The 24,043-nt window shown below is 41.5% G+C and overlaps 1 protein-coding gene across 1 annotated transcript in view; it reads left to right on the top strand.

Annotated features, from left to right (window-relative positions):
* The window catches only part of LOC123772637 (zinc finger protein 585A-like), a 146,527-nt gene that overhangs the window by 63,237 nt on the left and 59,247 nt on the right, over positions 1 to 24,043 (top strand). The window contains exons 3-4 of the mRNA XM_069303368.1: positions 14,250 to 17,084; positions 18,218 to 18,386. Of these exons, the coding sequence (XP_069159469.1) occupies positions 16,108 to 17,084; positions 18,218 to 18,386 (1,146 nt within the window). The 5' untranslated portion in view covers positions 14,250 to 16,107. The remainder of the gene's footprint in view (positions 1 to 14,249; positions 17,085 to 18,217; positions 18,387 to 24,043) is intronic.

Here is a 24,043-nt window from a genome sequence, read left to right as displayed (position 1 = left end):
GAGTGTGAAATCTGTGAAAAAATCTGCCCAAAAAATTTAAAGACCCAAGTTCTGAGAGTTGTAACTAATTTAGTTGTTGACCAATTTAATTGTGGCTTCACATAGTTAGCGACGAGTATGCATTCTCCAGGATGTAAAGGTTAAAACATTCAAATAATAAACAAAGGAGGGGAAAAAAATCCTAAAATCCTAAAAAAAATCCCCTAAAAAAATATATTTTTTGGACATTGTTGAAAGTAACTGATAATAACATTGGGCAATGTATTTATATGATGTATAACAAAATAAAGCATAATAACATAATTATTCATTATTATTTGTGTTATTATGTATTACTCACCAATGCTATAAAGGCACCAGCTGTATGTCCACTTTGTGGACACTTCTTACTACTATTCGTCTTCTTTGAGCGTCAAACAGGTGTTTGCATCTCTTTATTATTGCATTATCCACCAGTTCCAGTTAATAGGAGCTGTTCTCTTTATTAACAAAACTTTTTTTTTTAAATATTAGTTTAAAATAAATTTCTGAAAATACTTTGATGAAAGTTTCACGAAGCTGAAGCCAATAAGTTTGAGATTTGTTTAACATTTTTAAGTAATTTTGACATAATTTGAATATTATTCAAACTTATACCCCCTTTAACGTCACACATCATATGACATTTTGCACAGTTTAAGGGTTAAGTATGACCTTTCTCCTTGGCCTTCCTCGTTCCACCGTAATAAGCATTGGGAGGTGGCTCTGGTTAGGTTGCGTATTGGTCACACCTGCCTGGCTCAGGGTCAGTGGAACAATATCATGCTCTCCCTTTTGTCCAAACTGTGTTATCCCACTTAGTCTTGCACCTCCTTGTCGATTGAACTGATTTTCAAGATGTTCAAGTGTCTTGTTTTTTCAATGTCCTTAAGGAATGGTTGTCTCGTTAGCATCCATGGGTGAATCCAATACCTTTGATATCGTTCCCACCAATATTTAGCCCCTTATGAATATTTTGCAACATGGACTGTGCTACATAGTCTTCCTGGTTTTGGCACCTAGAGATGTCTCGGGATGATATGTTCACCATTGGTGGTCATCTTACGATGACATGCACGGTACAAGGGTGCTTGAATGTGTCACCATCTTTGATTATTATTATGTTTTGGAAAATGTTGATTATACCATGCCATATCGACCTGAATGATTTTAAGAAAACACTTTTTTGAAGTCGTGCGATATATATACAGTAGTTTAAATATAAACAGAAAACTACTGTAACGATTATCTGGGATTCGAACATCCGGAAAACGCCCTTATACGGCCAAAATCGTGACTGGATAAAGTTATCACAATATCCGGCCAAAATGGCCACAGGAACCGGATAAAAGCTGGTTTGGCCGGATAAAAATTCGGCTGTACTAATCCCGTCTGCCTGTGGCTCTAGACGCATGGTGGAGAAGGGGGTGGAGTGGGTGGGTGGTGTCGGGAGGGTGGGAGGGGAGCGTCGGGAGGGACCACTTGGGTACAGGAATTCCCATTAATTTTGGAACAATTAATCATAGCCAAAAACAAATGAAATAAGTACTAGTAATTATGTAATAACAAATAATTAAGTTTCCTAAAAGCAATGTGCACAGGCTGAAGTTTCCTTCAAAAATATTGTGAGTTTTTTTCCTCCTGGCAGCCTACGTAACATGCTATAGCTGCCCCAAGTGGACCCGTCCAACACTGGTCAACCTATGTGCTCCCGTCCCTCGTGTTATACACAGTGCTGCGCCATTAGTGAAATATTTTTTTAAATAACTTTTTTATTTTCATAGTAACTTTAACCCTCAAACCGCTAGGGGCCCAAATGGAATTCACACCCACAGGCGCAACAAAAAAAAAATACAAAAAAATTCTTTCGTCTTATAGAAATGTTTATTTTTGTTCCCTGATCACGGAAAAAATAACAAAAAAATCGTAGGTGGCATATTTTAGCCGCAATAGGGTAGGGAAGTGTGGCAAAAAAGGGGCGTTGGCAGAGCCTTCGCCAGATGAGGTCTACTCCACCCGAGCTGTCAGACGGCAGTTGCCACAAATATATTATTACCTAATTATTTCAATGTCTCTAATTGATTTTTTCTTAGTTTTTTTGCAGTATTATTATTCCATACAGTGAATTGTGGTATATTTATATTATAAAATGTGTGAACCATCGCTGTACTTAAAATTATGGTGTGCATATTAGTGATTCAATTATTATGTTCATAAAACAATAAACAAATAGTTTTGCTGTTATTACACTATATACACAGGTTATATATAAGTATTTGCATGTTTTGTACACCATAACGAACTACTAAGTTGGTCTTGTGAGTCAAAAAGCAACGAGGAGTGACCGCCAAACACCAGCGAGCCACTCACTGCCACTCCCTCCCTCAACACCACCTCACTCACCCTCATTCACCTCCTACAATACTCTTTCTGTATTTATTCACTATACACAGACGTTATATATACTTATTTACATGTTTTGTTCACCATAACTGTACATCTAAGCTTGTATGGTGAGTAAAGGCCACAAAGACGTAGCTACTCACACAGTCAGCTGATCGGCGGCCGCCCTCAAGGCCAGACGCACTAATATTTGTCCTTCAACAATATTGTTTGTGGTGTTATTACGCTATATACACATATTATATATAAGTATCTACCTGTTTTATTCACCATACCTGAACAAATAAGCTGGTATGGTGCCCAAAGACCATAGTGGCCATCAGTAAACACCATGCCAAGACGTGCAGACGACGCTCTTCCCTCACCAAAATGGCGGCTCCCAACCTACTCCTCTCGCTGTTATCACACTCTATACACACGTTATATGTAAGTATCTACATTTGTGTTCACCATATCGAACCACTAAGCTGGTATGGTGAGTGCAGTCAATAAATGGTGGCCACACACAGTCAGAAGACGACGCCACAACCCTCCCTCGCACAGCCTTATGCCTCCCTCCATGGAGCACAGCGCTAAATATCACCACAATCCTGCTATTATCAGAATCCTGGTCAGTTTTATCACAGTCAGGGGGCTTCAGTAATACTATCACTGCTAAATAATAGCAGTATCATATATATTATGGTATTTGTAGGCGATGCTGTGGTCACAAGCTGAACAGCGGTGCTGTGAGCTCGTGCTGCGTGCGTCAGCCTTGGTGGCTTGCTCAATACTGACGCTGTAACACCCAAGAATGTTGGCCTGGATTTTTTTTCTAGGTGGCATCTGGCAACTATCGGTCGTGGCTATACTATAGCTGCCCCTATCCCAGGCGGGGAGTTTAAATTATAGCGCTAGACACGAAATCATATATAAATGATGTGCGTGGTTTCGGTTTTGTCACTGATATCATTTATATATGATATGCGTGGTTTGAGGGTTAAACATTTTTGGCCAAGACTACGTCTGGTAGCAGCATCAATCGTTCTGGAGGTGTTAAGAGGAAGAAAGTTGTCCTAACAATTAAAGACAAGTTACTGTTATACACCTCAACCAGTGCAGCATCACAGTGCTTCGCCATTAGTGAAATATTTTTTTAAATAACTTTTTTATTTTCATAGTAACTTTAAACATTTTTGGCCAAGACTATGTCTGGTAGCAGCATCAATCGTTTTGGAGGTGTTAAGAGGAAGAAGGTTGTCCTAGCAATTAAAGACAAGTTACGTGTTGTTCAACCAGTGAGGCGTCACAGGCAGCCAAATGCATTCAACAAGTGAGGCGCCACAGGCAAGCCAAGCGCCTTCCAACAAGTGAGGCGCAAGCATGCACCTTCAACAAGTGAGGCGTCACAGGCAAGCCAAATGTCTTTAACAAATGAGGCGTCACAGGCAAGCCAAGCGCCTTCATCAAGTGAGGTGCAAGCAAGCGCCTTCAACAAGTGAGGCCTCACAGGCAACCCAAATGCCTTCAACCAGTGAGGCTTCAGCAGCTGGCAGTCAAAACTAACTTTGCTTAATGAACTGTACAGTAATTTTAAGTGTTAATTTTAGTGTTGTGTTAGTATAGGTTACGTAAATTGTTAAGAATTCTTAACTTCAAGATGTATGGCATCAATCAAGAAGACGAACACCAACAAGATAAGTTGAGGTTTCTAGTTGAATATTTAATAATTATATGTGGCAAGACAATTCAAATTATGTTGTTTGTAGTATAAAAATAGCTGGAAATGGTCACTTTTGGACTCGTAGGTGGTAAAAAAAGTACCATTATCCGAAAAATGTGATAATCCGGCTGGGGGTCCTTCCCATATAGTCCGGATGATCGAGTGGAGACAGTACTTCCTTCCCTGTCGAGACCAATAATGAAAGATGGTGACACTCGAGTTAATTTAACACTATCGCGCCCCGGGCGTGTGCTCCGCGCATATGCACGAAGTAGCCCTGACAGTGAGGGCGAGCGCTCGCTGACACTAAATGTGTATACTCGTTTCAGTTTACTCACCTTAATTCTCGTGCTATGTCGTTCCTTTTGGTATCAATGTGTTCACAATTAAATTCCCTGCAAGTGTATATGCATATATTGTCCAAAAGCCCAGTGTGACTCTCTTTAGCAAAGCCTAAATTTTAAGTGAACGAGAACCAATTATTACACTTGCAACCTACTGTGTATACTCGTTCAGTTTGATAACATCAATTTTCGTGTTATGTCGCTTGTTTTGGTATCAAATTGTTTGCATTATAAAGGCGCGTATTTTAAAACTAGTCCCATAATAATAGAGCAATAACTGGAATTTTAACAAATATTTTAATTTTGGATGCTCATCACAAAATTATTTATATCTTTCCAGTGTTCTGACAAAAAAATTTTGCGTTACATCTTTCATTTTGGTATCAAATTGTTCGCAATGTAAAGGCACACAATTTAAAGCTAGTCTCATAATAATAGCACAATAAATAGAATTTTAACAAATATTTTAAAATTTTGACCAAAAATGTATTCATAATCTTTCAAGTGTTCTGACATCAAGTTCATGTTACATCTTTCATTTTGGTATCAAATTGTGCACACTCTAAAGGCGCTTATTTTGAAACTATCCGAAGTCGATTGGATAAAAAATGAATTTTATATAAATATTTTTGTATTGGACGCGAGCGCTGTCCATGGTTAGGACTCGAGATAAAAAAAGTTGACGTGAGTGGTGTCCAACGTGAGCGATAATGTTAAGAATCTTCAGATAACATACGTACTAAAATGACCTCATTTAACATTTACTCTGTGACAATGAATTCTTTTTCAGGGTTTTAAGGACTTTTAATTAGAAGTTCCTTGAAGACAAGTACAGTGGGGCCTTGATTTACGATGTTAATCCGTTCCCAGAGACGTATCGTAAGTCAAAATATCGTAAGTTGAAGCGATTTTTCCCATAAGAAATAAAGGGAATTGAATTACAGGCATACCTCAGAATAAGAGTTTAATCCGTTCTTGGAGACGCCTCGCCTTCCGAAAACTCGCATTCCGAAGTTAATTTCCCCATAAGAAATAAAGGGAAATGAATTAATCCGTTCCTGACTACCCCAAAAACCCCACATCAAACTAAATTTTTATACCTAATTCATCTAAATAAACCTACAAAACTGTGTTCCAGTTATTACTTACCTTGCTGTCGAGTGCTGTAGGCGTATGGAAGATGGTGAGGAGGGGGGAGGAGGAGAGGAGTTACTGTTTGGAAGGGGAGTCCCCTTCCATAATCACATCACATAACCCCATGCCTTGTAACACTATGGATACCACTTCTCTTTCTAAATTTTTCAAACCAGCCCCTGCTTGCCTTAAACTCTTTCTTATCTGCATCACTCGTTGCAGGGGTATTCTTTAGAAGGTCTTCGTGCAACACCCTGGCTTTCTCACAAATAATGGCCTCCGAAACACTATCACCCCTCAACTCCTTGTCATGTATCCAAATTAATAACAACTTTTCCACTTCTTCAAGTATTTGTGGTCTTTGTGCCGTTAATGTTCTTACTCCTTTTGCCACTTTTAGCACCCATAATCTTATTTTTCTTCTTAAGTATAGTGCATATTGTTGATGTGGCTTTGTTGTACTGCCTACAAAGTTCAACAACACGTGTACCGTTCTCATGCTTCCGAATGATCTCTTGTTTCTCCTCTATTGTCATCCTCACATGAGCTTTCTGGCCTTTATCCTTACCACTGGCTTTCTTGGGACCCATGGTGAGATATATAATAACAAATTGTATAGACAAATCACCAAAAATCCAACAAAACACTGAAAATCCGCGAGAAGAATTGATGTGGGGGTAGTCACTGAGCGCGAGACAATAATAAACTGAGGGGCGGAGGGGCGACGAACGCGCTAGGTCGGCTGTACGCGTATCAACAAACTCGCGTCCAAACTCGCCTCCCGAAGTAACCCTCGCCTTCTGAGACAAATTTTTGGAGTAAATACACCTCGCCTTCCGAAAACCTCGCATACAGGGACAATCGCATTCCGAGGTACCACTGTAATCCATTCCCCACCCTCCAAAATATTAACTTACAAATATATTTTGTACTGAATACAATTTTTTTCTCTGCACTACAGTACACATGTTTATCTTACCTTTATGGAGGACCCCCCCCCCTCACTGTCTGGCTCGTTGTCGCCGTGAAAGGGCTTGGTGGGCAGCTGCCGGAGTGTGATGCTCCGTAGGTCAGTCCTCTGTCCTTTTGCAGCCTTATGCTCCTGCTGCTGCCTTTACCAATTTTGCCAGACCCCTTTTCCTTTTACTCGTGTTTCATTTTTCTCCCCCCTCTTCTCCTATCAAATTGTCATTTCCTGCCGACCTTTTGCCTGTTTTGATTATTCTTTCGAACTTCTTTTGTTTTGACGCTCGGGTGTTTGAGGAGGCATACTCTTGCACCCGTAGAACTGTAGTACCCAATGTCTCGAGCGAGGGGACCCTTTTATTGTCAATCCTCCTTTCGTCACTGAACCCGCTCTCGACGGACTCACCGTTCTTAAGGTGGCGTTTGTGGGGCATATACTCGCGACGCACCCCTGGGGGGCCCCGACAAGATCGGCGATAGCTTCTTGTTGGGTGTCCTGCCTCTAATTGTGGCTCCATGGTGGGTGTGGGGGCACATTCGTGAATGAAAGTTTTTCCTTGTTTTCATGGCTGATAATGTTTCCCTTGTATTTTCTCAGGCTCGTGGGGTGGGCGACCAAGCCCCTGAGTCGGACTGTGTTGGAAGACCAGGCCCTGTAGCCCCTGCTGCATTGGGCCCCGACGACCTGACTACTCCCCTCAGCTCCCCTCCCTCCTCTGCGGTAGGGTCGAGTCCCCAGCCCCCAGTGGTGACCACCTTGTCCCCTGGCACGGCTCCGTCTCTCATTGTGACTACTGCGCCTTTTACCCCCGTGAACTCCGGGGGTTCTCAACGCCGTTCCCGCCACAGCCGCACTCGCACGATCCCTTCCTGTAATACTACTTACAACGCCTTGTTTGGTCCCGCTACGTGGGCTAAATACTGTGATCTCCACCATCTGGATTCTACTCCTCCTGACGATTTCTCCCTGCATAAACACCTTGTTGATTCAGTAGATGCCTCTGTTACTTTTAACTTCACCAGTTACGGTACGCGTGTCATCGCTGCTCCTTCTCAGGATGCGGCTACTCGCTTAGCCGCTTTGTCCTGCATTGGAAAGACCCCTGTTCGGGTCTCCAAGAACGCTCGGTTAAATGCCAGTGTTGGCACTGTTCTCCCGCACCATGTTGCAACTGGTGTTCGGGACCTCAACGATTGCCATGAGGATATTAAACATATCCTCGAAGCCCAAGGCCATTCATTCCTCCAGGTGGACACGTTTACTCGACCCCCTCGTGGTCATCGCCGTCAGCCCCTTCGAGTTGTAAAAATCACCTTTGATAGTAGGACCCTTCTGCCCTCTATTATTCTTGCTGGTGCCAGATGCTCCGTTCAGGAGTACAGTCCCTCTCCTAGACTATGCAATAAGTGTTGGAAGTTCGGGCACGGTGTCCTCAAATGCACCAGTACTGTGTATCTGTGCCCCATGTGTGGGGACAATAGTCATTCTAAGTCTGAGTGCACTTCTACCCAGGCTCGCTGCCTCAATTGCAGTGAAGCCCACCCTACCTTCTCACGCTCATGTATGCACTACAAACTCGAGGAAGCCGTCCTCAACTTGAAGCACCGTGATCGTGTGTCTTTTCCTGAAGCGAGACGCCAAGTTCATCGTCTCGCCCCTTTCGCGGGCGTCTCCTACGCTCGCGTGTTGCGTTCTACCTCTCCTCGTCCTTCCCGTCTTCCTCAGTCTCACAACCGTTTCCAGGCCTTAAACCCGACCACACCCACCACCTCCTCCCCTATTCCTTTGCCTTCTGTCCCAGATGGTCTCCCTCCCGGTTCTCCATCTGGGATTTGCCCCCCTTCCTACCCAGTCCGCCATATCTCCTTTGTCTTCTTCCCCATCTCCCCCCACTCTTTCTTCCTGACCCCCCAATCTCTTGACCCTCCACGCCACCTGTCTGTCCAGGCTGATATCCATCATCCTCCCAGCAATCTTCGTGTTGTTCGCTCTCGTTCCTCTTCTCCTGCTGAGACCATTGAGTCTGTCGCCCGGTACGTTGTTACTGGAACGCCTGTCTCTTTGAGCCAGAAACGTAAGCCTGGCTCCTCTCCTTCTTCCTCTCCGGCAGGTAAGAAGGTTTCGCTTTCTTCCTCGTCCCCTCCCTCTGACTCTGTCACTACATCCCCTCCCATTTCAGTAGTCGAACCCCGTCTCTGATATGGAGGTTTCTTCCTCCCCCGATCCCCTCTCTGTTGCTGCCCTTCCTGAGGTGCACTCCCTGATTTCTGCCCCCCCTCCTCCAACTGTCCTTGCCTGCCCCTCTCAGTTGTCCCCTCCTCCTCCAGACCCCGTCAGTCCGCCTCTGGTCTGTTCTCTCCTCTCTCCTTACTAAGTTTACCCATGCCCCCTAACCCTGATTTTGCCGACCCTGCTCCTGATCCAGACCCTGATCCTGACCCTGATCCTGACCCTGCTCCTGACCCTGATCCTGAGATCCTTTAGTAAACTGTGTTCCTCTTTCCCTTAATTTCTTTCTTGATCTCTGTTACTGTCCTTTCTCTTTGATAATGTCTATTCTTCAGTGGAATATTCATGGATTTTATGCCAACTTCCATGAACTCCAACTTCTAATTACACAGTTTACACCACTTAGTGTTTGTCTCCAGGAATCAATGCTTGGTGCTCGTCCTGGTCACTTTCGTGGTTATTCCTTTCTTTCTCCCCCCCCCCCCCATAACTCTACTGCTCTCTTAATTCGTTCTGATATTCCCTTCGTCCCCCTACTTCTTCCGTCCCCTATCCATTGTTCTGCTGCCCGTGTTTTTGTGGGTAAATGGTATACAGTCTGTTCCATTTATCTCCCTCCAAATGTCCCTCTTTCCCTTCCTGATCTTAAGCACCTCCTGGACTCCTTGTCTGACAAACACCCGAGGCCGTCTTCTCGAACCGTTCGTCCTCGCTTCATCTCTATCTCTTCTGAATTCTGGTGAGCCCACTCATGTTGACTCTCGAACTCGCACCCTTTCCTGTCTTGATCTTTCTCTCTGCTCGTCGTCCCTCTACTTAGATTTCACGTGGCAGGTTCTTGATGACCTCCATAACAGTGATCATTTCCCCATCCTCGTTTCCCTTTTCTCTGTCCACCCTCCTCTTTCCTTCCCTAGGTGGCAGTTTGCCAAGGCTGACTGGTGCCTATTCACCCTCCATGCTACTCTCTCTGCCCTCTCCTCTCTGCCTCTTCCTCGCGCCCTACTCCTTTTTTATGACACTGTCTTCAATGCTGCCCTCAGCTCTAACCCTCGCTCTTCCTCCCGGGGTACACGGAAGTGTGTTCCCTGGTGGAATGTGGACTGTGCTCTGGCTGTCCGCTGTAAGCGTGCAGCCTGGAAAAAACACCGCCGCAGGCAGACGACTGAATCTTTTATTCTGTTTCAGATGGCAAGTGCGGTGGCCCGTAGGACCATCCGTACTGCTAAATGTGAGAGTTGGAAATCTTATGTTTCCACCATTACGTCCAATACTCCTCTACCGCAGATCTGGAAGAAGATCAGCAAGATTGCGGGCAAGTTCGTTCCAGATGTCTCGCCTGTTCTCCACCTCCGTGGGACTCTTGTGGCGGATCCAGTGAAGAACATAATTGAGATGAAGTACATCTCACTCTAACCAAACTAACAGCCGAACTGGGTTCCCACTTTTCTTCTGTTAGCTCTGGTTCTCATCTTCCTCACTCCTTCCTTCTTCATAAGCCTGTTCTTGAATCTTCTCCTTTAGATTTCCACACTCTTCTCCGCCTTCCCTATAACAATCCTTTCTCTCTTTCTGAACTTCGGTCTGCCCTGGCCCTCTGCGGATCTACTGCAGCGGGCTCGGATGACGTTCATTATGAGATGCTTCGCCATCTCCCTCCGTGCACGTTTCAGTATTTACTGAATCTGTATAACCAGGTCTGAGAGTCGTCGTCTGTCCCTGAGGACTGGCTCAATGGCGTTGTACTCCCTATTCGGAAACCAGGGTCTCTCGGTACGTCCCCTAAGGACTTCCGCCCTATTGCTCTCACGAGTTGTGTTTGCAAGCTGTTTGAGCATATGGTAAATGTCCGTCTGATGTGGTTCTTGGAACACCGTCACCACCTCTCTCCTTCTCAATTTGGTTTTCGCAAGTGCCGCAGCACGACTGATGTCCTGGTGAACTTGGAGGTCTATATTCTTACTGCTTTTGCTGCGAAGACCTCCGTTGTTGCTGTCCTTTTTGACCTGGAAAAGGTTTATGACACGACTTGGAGATACCATATTCTGTCCCAACTTCGTTCTTTTGGCCTTCGTGGTAATCTCCCTCTCTTCCTTCAAAGCTTTCTCTCTCGTCGTACCTTTCGAGTCAGGCTTGGTGCCACTCTCTCTACCTCTTTTCGGCAGTATGAAGGTGTGCCCCAAGGTAGTGTTCTGAGTACTACTCTTTTTCTGGTTGCCCTCAATGGTCTCCTTTCCTCCCTTCCTTCTGGCATCTTCTCCGCTTTTTATGTTGATGATCTTACTCTTTGCTGTCGAGGTGATAATTCGCCTCTCCTTCAACGGCGGCTTCAACTTGCGATTGATGCCGTGTCATCTTGGGCCACCGATCATGGCTTCAAGTTCTCTACTACTAAGACTTGTGCCATGACTTTTACTCGGAAGCGGGTCGTTCTTCGTCCCTCTTTGTCACTTTATGGTCATCCCCTTGAGTACAAAGATTCCATGAAGCTTTTGGGGTTATTCTTTGACACTCGTTTGTCTTGGTCGCCCCCTATGTCTCCTCCGTGTTGAATGCTCTAAGGCCCTTAACCTACTTAAGGTTTTGTCCCATCCTTCTTGGGGAGCGGATAGGCGCACGCTCCTCTATTTGCATTCCTCTCTCGTCCTGTCTAAGCTCGATTATGGTTGCCCTGCATACTCTTCTGCTTCTCTTTCTACTCTTCGCCATCTTGATCCTTTGCACCATACTGGGTTGCGCCTCAGCTCTGGTGCTTTTCGTTCAACTCCTACCCTCAGCTTGTACGCTGACACTGGCTTTCTGTCTCTCCAGGATCGCCGTGATCGCTACAGTCTTCGTTATCTTGCGTGATCCTTACAGCATCCTCACTCTCGCCTCTATCGTGCTTTGACTTTTACCCCTCCTGTAGATCCTGTTCCTCTTCACCACCTTCCTCTTTCTGTCCCGTTTGTCTCGCTTACAAGATTCTCTTTCGGTTCATCTTACTAATGTTTCTCCTCGTATTGTTCCCTCCTTGCCCCCGTGGAGGGTCCCCCTTCCCAAATTTTGTACTTCTCTGACCCGCATCACTAAAGTTTTTACCCCTCCTACAGTTCTGAAACGCCTCTTTCTTGAGCACTTTTCTTCTCACTCCCACTCTGTTCCTATCTTCACCAACGGGTCAAAGTCTGCTGACGGTGTGGGCTACTCTGTTGTTTTTCCTGACCAGACTTATATGTGTCGCCTTCCTCCGGAGGCTAGCATCTTCACAGCAGAACTCTATGCTATTCTCTATTCTCTTCGTCTCCTGCTTTCCCGGAGGCAATCCTCCTTCGTGGTAGTAGTTGACTCTCGTAGTGCCCTCATGGCTTTAGGGTCCTTTAATCCAGTCCACCCTGTGGTCATCGAGATTCAACATTGGCTGTTTCTTATCTCCAGTAAATTTAAGTCAGTTGCGTTTTGCTGGCCATATTGGCGTCTCTTTAAATGAGCGTGCGGATGCTGCCACTAAGGACGCTATCCGCACTTGTCCCATCTCCCATAAAGGTGTTCCTTATTCTGACTTTTACCAAGTTATTCATACCTCCATCCTTGCCTGATGGCAGAGTTGTTGGTCTTCTGTTCTTGGTAACAAACTGTGTACTCTTAAGAGTTGTGTGTCCCAGTGGCCTTCCTCCTGCCACCGTAACCGGCAGTGGGAAACGGCTCTGTCTAGGTTACGTATTGGCCATACCCGATTAACTCACGGTCACTTGATGGAGCGCCGCCCTGCTCCTTATTGTCCGAATTGCATTGTCCCTCTTACGGTCATACATATCCTTGTTGAATGTCCTGACTTCCAGGACGAGCGTGTGTCTTGTTTTCCGACTGTCTCCCGCGGTCGCTTGTCCCTTGATAGAATTCTTGGTGACTCTGATACTTTTGATATTGTTCGCCTTGTGCGTTTTTGTTCTCGTATTGGCATCCTTGGTGATATTTAGTGCCCTCTGATTATCCCGCACTTTGATGGTGCTACATAGCCTTCTCGGTTTGGTGCCTTCTATTGATAATTACTTACTTACTTTATGGAGGACTCTCGGTGATGAATGGAAGATGGTGATGAGGGGGTGGGGGGAGGAGAGGTATTACTGTTTCGAAGGGGAGTCCCCTTCCATTCTAACATCAGGCAGTGATGACTTCTCTGGGGTACACTCTCTGGCACATTTTGCCTGCATACCACTACAACCTGCTTGTGGCAGGTTGTAGTGGTATGCTTAGTTTTGCTTAGTTTTCTCACTAAAAATCTATCCATAGAGGATTTTTTTCCCTTCGTTGTAACACTTGTCTGTAGTGAGACATCGGTGTCATTAAAAAGTTTAAGGCAATGGCCTACTACGGCTTGCTTTGGACGAGTCATTTCAACAAAAGTTTGCATTTCTTCCCACAGTCTACACCACTTCCTAATTCTCGAGGAAGGGACATTTTGTACTGCCTCCTCCTCCCCTAAAGACATTTCCTCAGCTGCCTCTTGTTGCTGCTCCTTGTGAAGGGCTAGGAGTTCTTCGGTGGTCAGTTCTTTGCTGTGTTCCTCCACCAACACCTCCACATCAGCACTATCCAACTCCAAGCCCAATTTCTGGCTTGTTTTTCCTCTATGGTCATCCTCACATGTGTTTTCTTGGATTGAACCTTACCACTAGCTTTTTTGGGATCCATGGCGAGATATATAATAACTTTTATGTTCAAAAACCCCAAAATCCGAAAAATACTGAAATTCTTTACAAAGAATTCAAGTGCGATTGTCACTAAGCAGGAGGCACTGGTAAACTGAGGCGTGGTTGCCATGCCAACACGCACTAGGTCAGCCATACGTGTATCAAGAAACTTCGTTACCCGAGGCAGAATTCGTAACCCAATTCGGATTTTTCAAAGAAATTAGGCTCGTAACCCGAAAAGTTCATAGAGAGGGGCATTCGTAAACCGAGGTGTCACTGTACTAAAAAGGAATCACTAGCATTAGTGATTCCTTTCGCATTTTTAAATACGCTATATAAGTACTTCACAAGAAACAAGTACTTCAGCAATGAAACTCATCAACAGTGACACAAACCAAGCCAGAGTGAAAGTAAACCCTAGCCTTGGGCCGGGCTTGGGGAGTAGAAGAATTCCCAGAACCCCATCAAGTAGGTATCAAGCAGTACAGCCCCATGTGAGGACAGGTAGCACATCATTACAAAACCCCTCTGTTGTCACCCCATCAAGCAGTACAGCCCCATGTGAGGACAGGTAGCACATCATTACAAAACCCCTCTGTTGTCACCCCATCAAGCAGTACAGCCCCATGTGAGGACAGGTAGCACATCATTACAAAACCCCTCTGTTGTCACACTAGAAATGTATGTGTTGCAACAATAGCTCAGCAGAAACTTTTATTTTTCATGTGAAAATAATTCAAGTCCTGGTAATATCTTTCTCTCTCCCTCTCTCTTTGCAGCTGATCCTTAGACCAGGAAAATACTATGCAGTCCCAACACCCAAGTCATGAAGCTCATGTAAGTGGCAGAAACAATGCACACGAATGTCAGCACTCCACAGAGCGCAGTGTGAGCAATGTTATATGTGTGAAGCATCCTCACTACTGTATGCTCGCCCTCAAACTGTTTGTGGATGCTAGTTGAAGCTATTAATTCAAATAATGTCTTGTACATCATCTGAATTACTTCATGAACATCAAATGAACTGGGGCTGACAAAAACCGTGTGTATATTTAGTGACATTTTTGACAACTAGTATTGGATATTTCTTAAGAATATAAATGTGTAATGATGGTAAATTCTGTAAAATTTGTAATTTTGTAAAAATCATTCAGCAGTAATAACAAAAAAGTGATTGAATATAATATATTATGTACTTTGTTATTCAGAATCTAATACGCCTTACTACCAAATTATTACTTAGTGGCAGGATATTTTTCCGTACAATGTCTGGGTGATTCCCCACCATTTAGTAATTCACATGTCGTCCATCTCGCTGTTATTAAGCTCAGTGATACATAGTTGATGACAACTTCATTAGTCACAATCATTGTTAGGATAATACAGTAATATTAAACAACTGTAAATAAATTACTTGGGAAAATAGTATATGAACCTGTACCTTTAAAGTGATCATTTTCTTACGTTATTTAGACTTGCTTGCCATGTGTGTCTTTGATCATATAATGAAGTATAATATTTGATGTTCATTATTATACATATATGATGCAAGTTTATAAAAGGAAAACTTGAAAGTACAGTAAACCTATAATGTAAACATGTTAACAGCATTCACTTAACTCAGGTGTACATGTGCTCAACATCAAAGAAACTTTATCATTGTTTAGTGTTTTTGAACTAATAATCTGTATGTATATATATATATAAATATAATGTATATAAATTATTGAGCACAATGTAACGATAATGCATTTAAGAAAACTCTTCATGGTTAAGTTTCTTTAAGGCTTTGAATATTAACATACCTTGGTAACATACATTAGTTAGCATCTGTGTTAAAGAAAATTCATATCTCTGTTTATTATTCCAAAGTCTTATAGCAAACATTTTTCCTGTTTAACATGTACATTTAATTTGAGAGTGCCTTCTCACAATCTTTTTTCCTGTACTGTAATGCAGATAGCTATTCGTATAGGGAAATGTGTGCATAATAGTTGAAAGCTTTTGTGAAAACAAGTATTTTGAGCAAATATTTAAATTTGCATAAGAGAACACTTGTTTGTATATTGTCTAAGGAAACTTATGACTACAATAAGCTGATAGATTCGAAGATTATCTTCCCTTTAGTTCAAGTGTCTTCATAAGGATTTGAAAGTGTGTTCACTGATGTAATGCAATTATGATTTCACAAAAAATGTATATCTGTTTTGATTGCACACAAGAACACCAGTAGGAAAGCCATAACCATATTTAGTGTGCCCAAATGAGTTTTCATTATTATATACCAGAACTGGAAATATGCAAGAAGTCATATTAATAATTCACACTAATAAAATAAGAGAGAAACCAAATCATCATTCAGTGTTAAGGCCTTTACCCTCTCTCTCTCTCTCTCCCACTTTTTCCAAACAAAATGACCTTAACTGCAGATCAATTTTCTCCAGTATTTGTTATGAAGATTTCCACAGAAAAGAAATTATACTGGTGTTAAATTAGCTAATTAGATCATTTTTTCTATTATTATATGGTAATCTACATAGGAAATAACTTAAATAAAATCTGTAACACAGAAAATAAGCCATACCAGTTTTTAGTGTATTTAATAGACTTGAGAAAAATCTGTTAAGTCAATACACTATGGAATCCCCCACAGAAAAAAACCCACATCATCATGCATTATGTATAAATGACTTTTCAACTAAATCTGATTTTATAATGGGCACAGACAGTCTCACTCAAGAGAAACCGTATCAGTGTTCAAAGTGTTTAGAAGACTTCTCTGATGAATGTGGTCTAGTATCACACATGATAACTCACACAGAAGGTAAAACAGAGCCGTGTTTGGAATGTATAAAGGGCTTTGCAAAGGAATCTGATTTTATAAGCCACATGAGTACTCACACTCAAGGCAAACCATATCAGTGTTCAGTGTGTTTAGAAGACTTCACTGATAAGTTTAATCTAGTAACACACATGAGAACCCACGATGAAAGGGAACCTTATCAATGTTCAATGTGCTCAGAAGCATTTTCAAGTAAATCATGCTTAATAACTCATATGATAACCCACACAGGGAAGAAACCATATCATTGTTCCGAGTGTTTTAAAGTCTTTTTACGAAGGTATGATTTATTGTCTCACATGAGAACTCACACGGGAGAGAAACCCTATCAGTGCCCAGTGTGTTTTAGATACTTTTCTCATAAATCTGCTGTAACAACACACATTAGAACTCACACAGGTCAGAAACCATACAAGTGTTCAGTGTGTTTCAAAGGCTTTTCACGAAAATATGATTTAGTAATTCACTTGCGGATTCACACTGGGGAAAAACCTCATCAGTGTTTAGTATGTTTTAAACGTTTTACTCAAAAAGCTAATTTAGTTTCACACAGACTAATTCACACAGGAGTGAAACCACATCAGTGTTCAGTGTGTCCAAAAGATTTTACAATGAAACGTGATTTATTAAGGCACATGCGAATTCACACTGGGGAGAAACCATATAAGTGTACAGTATGTGTAAAAGCCTTTAAGCAACAATCTGTTTTAGTAAATCACATGAAAATTCATACTGATGATCAACCATCAGTGTTTAGATCATTTAAACAACTGTAAAATACAATCTATTATGAGAAATCAAACAGGTTTTAAATCAAGTAAATTTTCAGTGCTTATAAACAAACAAAACTTATCACAAAAATCAATTGTTCAGTATACAAGAACTCGCACTAAAGTGATGCCAGCAAAAAAGTTATAATACTTTTAATCAAAATTAAGTGCAGTAAAACAGTAACCTCATATTGGACAAAACTATATCAGTCTTCATAATAGTTTATAAATAATAAACATAATAAACAAGTTTGCATTGTATAACACAGAATAGAAACCATTTCAGAAGTGCAAGGGTTTAATGGACTTTATTTAAAACTTAATTTTATTTTGTGTTTAGTTTATTTTATTTATATACAAAAGAGATAATTAAATAAAAAATACAATACTTCATTCATACTAAAAGGAGTCGGGGACTGTTCAGTGATAAATTGTTAAAAGAAATAAGAAGAAATAAGCTTTGGTAATGTGTTTGTATAAACTAAATTAGTACTGTAAATACAAAAGTGAAAAAAAACTGGGGTGATACCACAAATAATTCACAGATGAGTAATGTCATCAGTATGTATTTAAAGGATAACAAATATTATCAGGTAAACAGGTTGATATTTCTAGGTACTGTATATGCCAAATACTCGTCACAAAATGATGTACTCAAATAAAATCCCACATTGATCATTTTGCTGCTCTTAAGTTGTATGGGATTTTTTTTTTTTCAATTTGCCTCCTTATTTACATTTATTTCCCTATACTTTATAATGGTTGACTTCTTTCTTGTTCTTTGCATTTCATTTTTGGTTAGGTGTCTTAGGTTTAGATGGGTCCAGGTGAGTCGAGTCGTATTTATTTTCTTGCGCTGGTACCGAGAATTGTCAGCCTTGGGTATTAATGTTTGCATGTCTGACTTTTTGTTGGGGGTGTTATCTGTTTGTATGATTTTGAGAGTGATGTTTCATCCTGATTTTGTACCTAAGGGTGACAGGTGCTCTGAAACAGAGGGCTATGTTTTGCACTATTTGATTTATTCTGCATTTTACTAGTTGATGCTAGTGAGGTACATGGATATTGTATCAACTGCATAATCAGCATTTTGTGTACATTTAGCTTTGTGCTGAGATGGAGTGAATCCATACAGTGGCATGAATTGGACTATTAAAATATTTGTTGCAGCTCGTACATGCTGGTTTAAGGAGCCATCATATTTTGTGCACTATGATGGTGGTAGTGGTTTTGATACTAATGAGGATTGCTTGGTAGTGATTCATGGCTTATCTGATGCTGTGCCTAGAAAGTATCCAGTTCTGGTGATTTGAAATTTGAGGGTTGGTGAAATTTTTTCATTATTGTTTGCATTTAGCACATTATTGTCCCCCATCCTTCCTACACTTAAGTTCTTAAATTGTTTTTCTGACGTCATCTGCTTATCTACAGTGGTTTTGCTTGTGGTTATGGAGGTCATTATTGCATCATATCAATGGCAAATTGGGTAATAGTAGGCAGCCCATCCTCCTGTTTTGCTAGTACCTATAGTAACGATGAGGACCATAGTACATATATACTGACGTACAACAAAATTCGAAAGTAGAAATCTGAACTATTGGGTTGGACAAACTGGAAAACTATTTTTTACTTGTGTTGCTTTGACAAACAAAACTAACCTAACCTTACCTTTCTAGGCCTAATACACGATATCTGAGGCCTAATATAGTACATGTGTGTGCTATACTAGGCCTAAGAATATTTAAGTTTGTTTTTTAGGTTCATTTATTTTAAAAGAATTCCTCACTAGTTAGTATACTACTATCTAAAAATCTAAGTACGTACGAATTCGTGACTATTGACGACTATTGCATCAGGTACTATCTAAACAGGAGGATGGGTTGTAGTAGGTGGTGCAGACATTACAACCCAACCAACAGTGAAACATGCGACACTGGAACGGAACCACCCATGCTGATCAAAATGACTCCAGAGGATACCTGATCAACCAGACTGGTCATTCATATGTCAGGCTGCGAGCGGCCATGTCTAGCAGCCTGGGAGACCATCCCACCAACCAGTATGCCTGGTCAGAAACTGGGCTGGGGGATGATCCTTGGAACTAAAAGAGGTATGGCATTATTGCACAAAAAATGTGCATAAAATAAATTGCTGGCAAAGTAGGAAGAAAGGATACCAACTATAGGACTGTATCACCCTTTGCAGATGATACTAGGATTTTCATGAGAGTTGACAGTGTAGAGGACACTGCAGACCTCCAAACTGATGTTAATGACGTCTTTGAATGAGCCACTGAATATAACATTAAATATGTTTAATGAAGAAAAGTTACAGCTCCTCTAACATGATAAAAATTAAAATTTAACATTGGAAACTACAAAAAAAATGGGGTCAAATCACAATATAAAAAGAAAAAGCATTATAAAAGATTTGGGAGTAAATATGTAGGAAAACCTTACATTTAAAGAATACAGTAAAGTAGATGTTGTACCTGCATGATAACAAGAACCTTTCAAACAAGAGATTCATGACCAATGACACTTTTGAAGACACTAATGCTCTCCAGCAGTGTTGTCTTAATGTATGGGCACACTGGGTAGTGTTCAGGGAGTCCCATGGTTCAAGGGCCCCCCTTGCTACCACATTGTTAATGAGACAACTCTTGGCAGAGTGGATAATTACTCGACCTCTCACTGGAAAGGCTTGGGGTTCAAATTCCTTTTCAAATTATATTTATAATGTAAATAATTTGTGCATAACTCTGAGGGTAATCCTGCACCTTAACAGATGGGCTGGGACCATCAAACCCTAGTGCATTGCTTTGCCCGGGAGCCGGTCGGCCGAGCGGACACCACGCGGGACTTGTGATCCTGTGGTCCTGGGTTCGATCCCAGGCACCGGCGAGAAACAATGGGCAGAGTTTCTTTCACCCTATGCCCCTGTTACCTAGCAGTAAAATAGGTACCTGGGTGTTAGTCAGCTCTCACGGGCTGCTTCCTGGGGGTGGAGGCCTGGTCGAGGACCGGGCCGCGGGGGGACTAAAAAAGCCCCGAAATCATCTCAAGATAACCTCAAGATAAGGACCTATACTGTTAAGATGACCATGCTTGTCAGGGTGGAATATTGTTGCACAATAACTGCCCCATCCAAAGGTGGAGAAATTGCTGACCTAGAGAACATATAAAGACCTTTTACTGCCCTGAATCCGTTCAGTAAAACATGTAATTCATTGGGATTTCTTAAATTCTCTAGAATTTATCTGTGTTCAAATCTGTGTTCTCTAGAGCATTGATGAGGAAGACATAATAATTTACACTTGGAAAATATTCGAGGGACTTGTTCCAAATCTGCACACAGAAATAACTCCTTATGAGACCAGGAGGCATGACAGGTTCACAGATAATTCAATCAACATTAAAGGCTCAAGACTTTTCAATGTACTATACATAATGGGGCATGACTAGCCAACCCTTCTCATGGTTTAAAATAACTTGATAAGCCCCGCCAAATGTTACCTAATCAACCAGGCTGTTTCATATGTAAGATTGCAAGCAGCTACATATAGGAACCTGCTTGACCAGGCCACCAATCTGGAGTCACAGAAATGCTGATCCTTGAACCCAGCACACAGTAAATATGGGCCAATAGCCTTTGCCAAACCTAGCTCCTCCAGGATTTGTCCTTGCTGCTTTAGGGTTCATCACCATTTGACTGGCATGTTAATGTTGAAATATACAATACTAGGTGCCAGTAAAGATCAGGTTTCAGGGTGAATACCTCCTGGAATGATTCATTTAATACTCCACACACACCTTTTCATTTTTCTATGAATCCTCCCTCCCATTTTCTTAGTTGGACTACTTGGTCATTCACATAAAAATCTTGGCATCATCTTTGCTTTCATATTGTTTACCACATTCCCTTCTTTTCCCTGCATATTCATTTGCTGCTTTCTTGTTGATGTTCTGATTCTCTTCAGTTCAGCTCCCTTTATGTTTCTTCCATTCCCTCTTGCTTCTACTGTTTGACCTGATACCATCTTTCAAAACATGCTGATATTGTGTTTCTTTCCTATGCATAAATCTGGAGGAATGAACCTTCCTTTACCTTCGTTGAATTATCTTACTGTAGTCCATCATATACTACTACAGTACAGTATGTTGTTTTACCCTGGAACTCGATTCCACCATACCTTGTCTAGAAATTTCCCGATTTTATGGTACTTCCCTTTTCAGTTCTCCAGTCTTCTTTGCCCAAACACCACCCTCCGCTTTCCATGATTGTATCATTAAATATTCAAAAACCAATACTCAGTGTTCTCATGCTCCCACTAGAATTTCATATATCATATTTTTATGACCACTTTTTGTGTGAAAATCAGATATTGTTTTGTCTTTGACATACTGTGTCAGGTTTCCCTCTGCTATCTTTATCAGTTTTGCCTTCAATATCTATGGGTTTATCAGTTACTCATTTACTCAACTGCCAGTTTATTCTGCCTTGGTTGAAGTCTCCTATTATTATAAGCTTTGCTCTCGTCCTTTGAAATGTTTCTACCACTCACAGTGAAATGTCACATACTTGTTTGTCTTTGTCCTTCCCTGTCTGCATCATAAGGTGTTCACTGGATGATTGTAAATTAGTCACCACCACTATCTTTTCTTCCTGTGATACTGTATTCTAAATGTAACATAGCATATCCACTTGATGTCATAATAAGACATTCTTCAAAAGCTTAAATTTTTTTTTTTTTTTTTAGCAAGCACTGCCACTTTCCCTCCACCTCTCTAATTTTTCAATATTTGGTGTTTAATATTTCACAGGAATATTTGTATTCTTTCTAAAAGAATAACATATATAAAAGGGATAGTAATGCCTCAAAAGAAATAGAGTAGCTTCTGTGACTAACCACAGCAGTGGGAGGGTGTTCTTGCCCTTGGCCCATGGCTTCAATGTTGGCAGCCAGACACCAGAAACAAATTGATCAATATCCAGTGAGTGTTAGCAACCTGTGATGGTTACCAAGATTGTTATTATGCAGGAAATGTGTTTGTGGTTGCCTAGTAGTACAGTAATGTTGATACCCCCAAGATCTTTTGCAATAGTGATCTTGAATAGTACATCACATTTTGACATAAATCTCCTAAGGCCAAAAACCTGATGTGCTAAAAACCAGTGCCGCAAGTAAAATTGACGCGTTATCCTGTTTTCTATTTGAGAATCCTCGGTTAGGTTAGGTTCGGGGAATTTTGTGCATCAGTTTAGTGAAGTTGGGAACTCAAAAGGATGGACTGAGTTGACAGTGAGGTGAGAGAGAGAGTTCAGTTGTCAGTTTTAGTGTATGTTCATTTGGTTCTGTTAAAATTGAAGAGAAGGACAGAATTTCCTATGTATTTGTAAGTTAAGAATATTGTTTATGTCCAGCTGATAAAGGCTTACTTTTATTTGTAGGACACTAAGTGATAGCCGAGTAAAGCTATGAGAGGTCAAAGCTTCTGATGTATATTATGTACAGTGCCTTTGTACAGCAATTCCTTAATGTGAATTTGAGAAGTGTGTTAAGTAAATAAATTGAGTGTATTATTTCTTAAATGTTTAACTTCCTTTCTGTTAAGTTAAAGTTATCAAACTATTCCATACTTAAAGTAGTTTTCCCCAGTGACCAGTTGTCCCAATGTTTGCTTGTTAACCTGTGATATTCCCCAATAATTATGTTATCCTAGTTATCTTCAGTTTTCCCCTCGCTTTCCAGTGAGTTATCATTTTACCCACTGTTCCCTTGTTTTCAGTGATTATCAAATTTATTATATTTTTGTATTATCGTTTAAAGTATAAGTTATCATATTTCCTAATTTCTTACATTCATTTAATTTTTTATTTAGAATGATAACTTATAGATTTTGTTATAAAAAGCACTAAATTCCCAACCCCTCATTATAAGTGCTCTCAGATTGCTTAAATTTTCAGGACAAACTACTCTATTAGAATGCTTAGCTCTATCTTGAGGTTATCTTGAGATGATTTCGGGGCTTTAGTGTCCCCGTGGCCCGGTCTTCGACCAGGCCCCCACCCCCAGGAAGCAGCCTGTGACAGCTGACTAACACCCAGGTACCTATTTTACTGCTAGGTAACAAGGGCATAGGATGAAAGAAACTCTGCCCATTGTTTCTCGCCGGCGCCCGGGATCGAACCCGGGACCACAGGATCACAAGTCCAGTGTGCTGTCCGCTCGGCCGACCAGCTCTCCCAATAATTAAATTGTAGATGCAAATTACCCTCACCATTATTTAGTGTGGTTGAAGTGTCTATGCTAAAATAAACTCAAATTAGCTATCTGCTGTAAATTGCATTCATACCTCCATATATAAGCTGAATAAAAGGGAGGTGAGATTTGCAAATGAATGGGTCTCAGATGGTTCCCTCCTACCGAGTCACATTTGGGGGCCTGACGGCTGAGTGGACATCACTCGGGATTCGTAGTCCTAGGGTCCGGGGATCGATCCCCAGCTCAGGCGCAAACAAATGGGCAGAATTTCTTTCACCCTAATGTACCTGTTCACCTAGCAGTAATTAGGTACCTAGGAGTTACACAGCTGCTATGGGCTACTTCCTGGGTGTGTGTGTGTAAAAAAAAAAAACTAGTTGACAGTTGAAAGGTGGAACCAAAGAGCCAGAGCTCAACTAAGTGACAACTAGAAGAGTACATTAGCCATGTCCTGTATGGCCTACCAAAGACCAGAGTCAGAAACTGGCACCCTGAACAGAGACACAAGGAGCAGGGGATTATTATGATCACTCTTCCGAGAAAATGCCCAGAAAGTGAAACAATACAGATAATTGCAAGGTTTACAGAAAATGAAGCTCTGAAACTGCCAAACAGTTCCCAAAACAATTCACTCATAAAGTAGCTCAATTCCCCCCCCCCCATCCCCTAGTAATGAAAGCACCACCAGGAACTCCC

Source organism: Procambarus clarkii, chromosome 50, assembly GCF_040958095.1.
Source record: "Procambarus clarkii isolate CNS0578487 chromosome 50, FALCON_Pclarkii_2.0, whole genome shotgun sequence".
NCBI classification, from domain to species: domain Eukaryota; kingdom Metazoa; phylum Arthropoda; class Malacostraca; order Decapoda; family Cambaridae; genus Procambarus; species Procambarus clarkii.
This window is presented reverse-complemented; position numbering and strand designations above follow the sequence as displayed.